Raw genomic sequence first — 6000 nt, forward strand, 5'->3', positions numbered from 1 at the left:
CGTGAGAGCCGTTGGCCTAACCGCGAAAGATACCATTCACAAAGCTGCAGCTTCGACACCAGGCGAGACGCTGTAAACGTTCGGATAGCTAGCCTTGACAGAAAGTGAAGCGTCTATGCCAAACACTCAGCTAACTTCGACGAACATTGCTCCTTGAGACGTATCGCTGGTATGTTTTATTGTTGCATTTGTGCAAGCGCTAACTGTGATGGCGCGTAAAGAGAGCGAGAAAAAGAACAAGAGATAAAAATGAAGAGGTTAACCAAGTTACCAGCGTGTAGAATGATATGTATTACTATTGCACCACTTCAGCCTGCTTATATCGTAGATGCGCTAATTGTTTTACAAATATTTTCAATAATTTAATATACTTTCATATAGTTGCACTTATACGCATTTTCTCTTACGTTCTTTCTTTTGCAGCCGAACTAAAAGTGGAAATCCTTCGTGAGCGTGAACTCAGAGAAGGCCTTGAGAAAAAGCTTCAGGAGGAACAGACCAAAAGAGGTGAGTAGTCGCTGCCTTAATCGTAGTGAAGAATGATTAATAGCCTTAACGCATAGAGACTTTTAACAGTTCATTCAATTAATGCATGTGCCAAATAAAGTTTAACTGTGGTAGAACCCAGACTGAACTTACCTTTTCATTAAGCTCCGAAGTGTGGCTTCATATTAAAGCTTTTATTGTCACATGTGACACATGCCAAGGAGGCAAAAAGAGAGCGAAAAGTTCGCATTCGTGCGCTCTTGTGTGAGCTGGTTCATGTGGTTTAACGGCATTTCTAAAGATTCATCATCTAGTACTTTCACCGCTTTCGTATTTGTAGCTCCGATCGGTTACGGAAAGTTGGCTTCTTCTGCTAAAGCGTCACTAGCAGGTGAAGCACGCTTTAGGTTTTGCACTGGCAGCATCACTGCGGTTCTGGACGGAACTGGGTCCGTATAACTTACAAGGGTAGCCTTCTGGGTCCGTACACTCTAAGAAAAAAAATCGAGTATTTAGGAAGTATTTCTGCCACACAACTATGATCGTCATTTACCGCGAGTACTTTCCTTGCGTTATCACCACGGTCCCGGTACTTCCTGGTCACGAACGGCGTGCGCGCTATCAGCGTGACATAGCATCCTTGATAGGAAAGTGGCGAGAGTGGAGTTTTCAAGGAAGGAAACGCGAGCAAGCCAGGTGATCATTATATTTGTGTGGCAGAAATACTCCTCAAATACTTGATTTTTTGTAAAGTGTGTTTACAAGATCGGTGACTTTCGAGGGTAATTTAACTCTTCTGTGGTGTAACAACCGAGCTATATATACCTGTCACAGCGATGTATTCATAGTTTTATCGAAGAACAAGATGTGAAAGTAACCCAGACAGGTAGTCGGCGAATGCATTTGAACACAGGGACTTCGGCAAAACTATGGCCATTCATTCATTGCCTAGTTAAAGTGGCATAACCAAATATTATCAGTCGATGAAACGACCACGGAAATTACTTAACCAAATGCTTACACTCAAAACCTCTGATGGGAGAATTGATACTCACTAGGTGTAATGACCGAACCGTCACATTGTCAATGTACTTAACGCTGTCTCCCTCGATCGTAGTGTTCTACCAGAAACGGCTTCGACGCGAGAAGCGCTGCCGGCGACAGGTGCAAGACCAGCTTGAAGGCGAAGTCAAGAAGAGAGCACGGTGCGAGGAAGCGCTCCGCTCTACGCTCGTGGAGTCGCAGCAAACGCCCAAAGGTACGGGACACTTGACGCTTTCAATGGTTGGCGTATATTAAGTGGTCAGTAATCTAGGTAAGCGTGGGATTATTGGTGCATCGGCGGAAAAAAACAAATGGAAGAACATATCTGAAGTGTTTAGCGCAGATTTATCAAGATGGGACAAGACGAAGGCATAGCACGTACACAGGCGCTAACGTTCAGCAAATGACTTCAACGTTTGTTTCGACGTTTGATCATTTGTTGAAAGTTTGCGCCAGTGTGCGTGTTATCCCTTCGTCTTGCCCTGTCGTGATAAATCTGCGCTAAACACTTCAGATATGCCGTATCAACAAGGACAGAAGTGAGCCCTTGCTAAATGTAAGGAACTGATGTAAAGAGCTTTAGTTATTACAGGAATATTTAACAGTGCAGTACATAGATATACGCTTTAATGAAGAAGAAAATAGTCATGATAAAATAGCCGAAACGCCAATGCTGCCACAAAATGTAATAATGGCATATTAGATCAAATGGGCTAGCCGACTATTTGTCCACACGCCGCTTCGAGTTGTGTCGATCCGAATTTCATAAAGTAGCTGTGGCTGTCTCTCTCATGGCATTCAATTGTAGAATTTGGCGTGTGAATATATCTTCGAACGAGAGGAGTAAATGTGGCTCGGAAGAGAGCTTGTTGTACCACTGTTGTGAACGGAAAAAAACGACTGCGAATAGTAACTATCTTTTGACAGCCTAGATTCAATAAAAATAGGCGATTCGGACTAACTGGACACGCCTCTATGTACACAAACCGCTGGAGTATTGTCTGCCTTATACTGTGTACGGTTTTATCGTGTGTGTGCTTCGGACAATATTAGAACATATGTCTTTTTTTACGTAATTTCAGAAACATTACAGGAAGAAATCAAGAGCGAGGACACCATCGCCATGGAGTCAGACAACAGTGTTAAGAGTAAGCACTGAATCTTATTTCGCCTTGAATATATTACGGCTCATAAAACTTTAGCATATTAAAATACTGAAGAGCTTAAAAGAAATTCAATTGGGAAAACGGGACATGTATACAACATTCATGTTCTCTTGAGGTTATCTTGCAACCATTTTGTGATTATTTTAGTATGGTCAAGATTTGTCACTTCGCGCATCTGCGCAGAAAAAATAAACAATGCCTGCCCCACTCCACTCACCCACTCAGTTTTATAAAGCTCTGAATGATCCTTTCCCTCTTCCATAACCATGCTTTAGGTTCTTTAGCTGTCCTAGCAACAAAGGTTCATTCATTCATTCATTCATTCATTCATTCATTCATTCGTACGTACGTACGAATGGTGAGGATGGTGTAACGTAATAGAAGAGCTGTGGTGTGACAAGCCCACATAAAATGCATACATACATACATACACACACACACACACACATACATACATACATACATACATACATACATACATACATACATACATACATACATACATACATACATACATACATACATACATACATACATACATACATACATACATACATACATACATACATACATACATACATACATACATACATACATACATACATACATAAATTATGTAAGCTTGTCACACGACAGCTATTCTATTACGTCACATCATCCTCCACATTACCAAGGAATCCAGAGTAGACAGAAGTCTAGACGAAGGTAGTGTTAAGGTCTGGATGGAGGCTTGAAGCGATGAAACACCGTTGAACAGTGAATGCCGCTTGAGTCATTGTTTCGACAAGAGGATTTGTGTTCGTCGGGGCAGCAAAAGTGCCTTCCTTAGGGGCGTGTTTATGTACGCCTTGCTCAATCTCCCCCAACCTCAGAAGTGGAGCAGAAGAGCAAGCTGGGGCGCAAGGAAGGAAGGAAGGAACAGGAGAGAGAGGAAAGGCAGGGACGTTAACCAGTTCAGGAAAATTGGTATGCTACCCTACACTGGGGAAAGGGAAGGGGTAACGTGAAAGTTAGATGTAGAGAGAAAGAGGGAGAGGGTGAGCACAAACACACATACACAAAGTCGCACTGCTCACAGTCCCAATATCGCTATTGGTTTATAACCGCCAGTGCAAGTCTGTTGTCTTCAAGAATTTTAGCAATGCCGTCGTTGCCTTCATCCGCGAAGAAACGAAGAAGAGGAGGGGGTGGGGCTATTGTGCATAGCAGGATTGGATTGACATATGTGGAACTGCGTTGTGGTAGAGTAAGCAAGCAACAAAAAGGGGAAAGTGATACAAATTGTGAGCGCAGATTTCGGTCTCATTGATGGGGAGGGAACCATGGCGCGGGGCAATTATCCCTCTAGGGTTGTAGGAAATGACGCCATTGTAGTTTTAATTGCCAGGAAAACTGGCTTAGGATTTCACGGTAACGTTATAGTTAAGTAACGTTCATATGCGGCTCCTTGCTCATCTTCGTCTCTTGTTTTTTTTTTTTTCCAGGTCGGTAGGTCTAGCGACAGCGTCGTGCATCCGCAACCCAAGAGCACGCTATGGACACCAAACTAGCCGGAGGCCGTGGCTCATCGAGTGCGAGGAATAGCGTCGACAAACGTATACCACGCGTCCTTCGAAGCGACGCCAAGTCTCCGGTCTCGTCGACATATCGACTGGACAATATAGTTGCGTGCAGCCATATCATGACTGGTTATTGTGCGGACACCAGCCATTGTGCGCCTGTGCTTGTGTGGTTCTTTTTTTCTTGTTTTTATTTTTTTTTCTTGTGCGACGGTGGTACGGACAGTGCGAGCTGCGTACCTCTCGCCTCGCTGCAGCAATTGCAATTGCCACCAGAGCGGACACTCCCTGCACAGACGTTGCCCACTGAGAACATCCAGTTTCACACCGCATATAACAACGAGTTCGCTGGACCAAACTCTATCATCACCGCATGATGACTGACTGACTGTGTCGCTGCTTGGACACCGCAGCGAAGAGCTATCTCTGGCACCTGCAAAGAACCTTTCGTGTGTTTGTGCGTGTCATCTTGTGGAAAGCTTCGCGTCGCTTCGGTGAAAGAGACCGGAGAGCTCAGCTAGTTAGGGTAGATAGCGTCGTTCACAATTAGTGAGCGTAGGTCACCTACAATAACGCTCGTTCAAGGCATGGATAACACGCGATGAGCTAAGTTGCATACTTTGTCGCGTTCCGTCACTTCGCGTTAGAAGGTTTCAATAACGCGGACAAATTCTCGTCGCTTGACACGAGCGTGTACTCGGAAGCCAAAGTCACCTACGAGAAGTCCCACCGATTCCTGGACAATTGTCACTTAATACCTAACATACGAATGGTATGAGACACGCGCAACGTGAGCGCGGCACGGTGACATGCAGTATTCGACCGCAGAGTAGCCTGTTGCAGATCACGTGTTCGTGTGTTGTGTGTGTGTGTGCGTGTGTGTGTGTGCTGTAGTGACGCTTGATTGTGTCTGCACGGTGTCGCTCTGGTCTTGAAACTTAACGAGGGCTTAACAAAGACAAAGAGGTAAAGTAGTTATATATCGCACAGATGTTTCGATGAGGAGGCGTTTCCCTATTCGCCGCGACGACACATTTGCCGTAAAGAGGCGTGTGCATTCTTTTTGCCGGTGACCCAAGCAGAGTATTTAGCTTGGACAATAATTTGTATATTTATTCTCTCCGTAATCCCTCGCTGGATTCTAAGAGCGAGTACTCTGAGTCACGTATAGAACTTCGAGATGTTCAACGTTGCGCTGGCATCGCTGGAGTGTGTAGTAGGGCCAACTGGTTTTCATGTGTATGTCTGTTTTGTTTGTGTTCTGTGCACGATAAACTATGAGAATCTGAAACACGGACTCGAGTTCAGTGCTTAATTTTTTTTTTTTTTGTACTCAAACAAAGCAGGAAAAGTGCTGACGCACCTTTCAAGTCCAAAAGCATCACTTCCAGCGGATAAGAAGGCCGCGTGTAAGACGGCAGTACTATCGCGGAAATTCTCAGCCAGTTTTCACAACTAACACGAAAGTGTTACCTAACAAGAAGACCATCGGTTGTTCAACTTCATTTCTACAAGACTCAAGCACGGGGTGCTGATGAATGTACGTATTCGCTCAAGCTTATTTCGCCTCGATACGACACACAATTAATAGATCAAGAGCCTGTCACAAGAAGGCACTGCAATTCAGTTGTATGTGGACTTATATATTCTTGGAACCATTAAACTTCAGTAAATACCTGACTCCGTACTTGACTCAAGTTGAGCAAAGAGCAACCATAGTACATTCGTTTGAGGAGAATTCAGCT

General features: G+C 44.2%; 1 protein-coding gene across 6 annotated transcripts in view; it reads left to right on the plus strand.

The window, feature by feature from the left end:
- The window catches only part of LOC119382912 (dachshund homolog 2), an 88664-nt gene extending 83118 nt beyond the window's left edge, over window positions 1-5546 (plus strand). For all 6 annotated transcript variants that reach the window (XM_049412343.1, XM_049412345.1, XM_049412344.1 and 3 more), the window contains 4 exons: window positions 424-507; window positions 1604-1744; window positions 2613-2678; window positions 4181-5546. In XM_049412343.1, coding sequence (XP_049268300.1) covers window positions 424-507; window positions 1604-1744; window positions 2613-2678; window positions 4181-4188 — 299 coding nt within the window. In that variant the 3' untranslated portion in view covers window positions 4189-5546. The remainder of the gene's footprint in view (window positions 1-423; window positions 508-1603; window positions 1745-2612; window positions 2679-4180) is intronic.
- Window positions 5547-6000: the final 454 nt, after the last annotated feature.

Source organism: Rhipicephalus sanguineus, chromosome 2 (genome assembly GCF_013339695.2).
Source record: "Rhipicephalus sanguineus isolate Rsan-2018 chromosome 2, BIME_Rsan_1.4, whole genome shotgun sequence".
NCBI classification, from domain to species: Eukaryota; Metazoa; Arthropoda; class Arachnida; order Ixodida; family Ixodidae; genus Rhipicephalus; species Rhipicephalus sanguineus.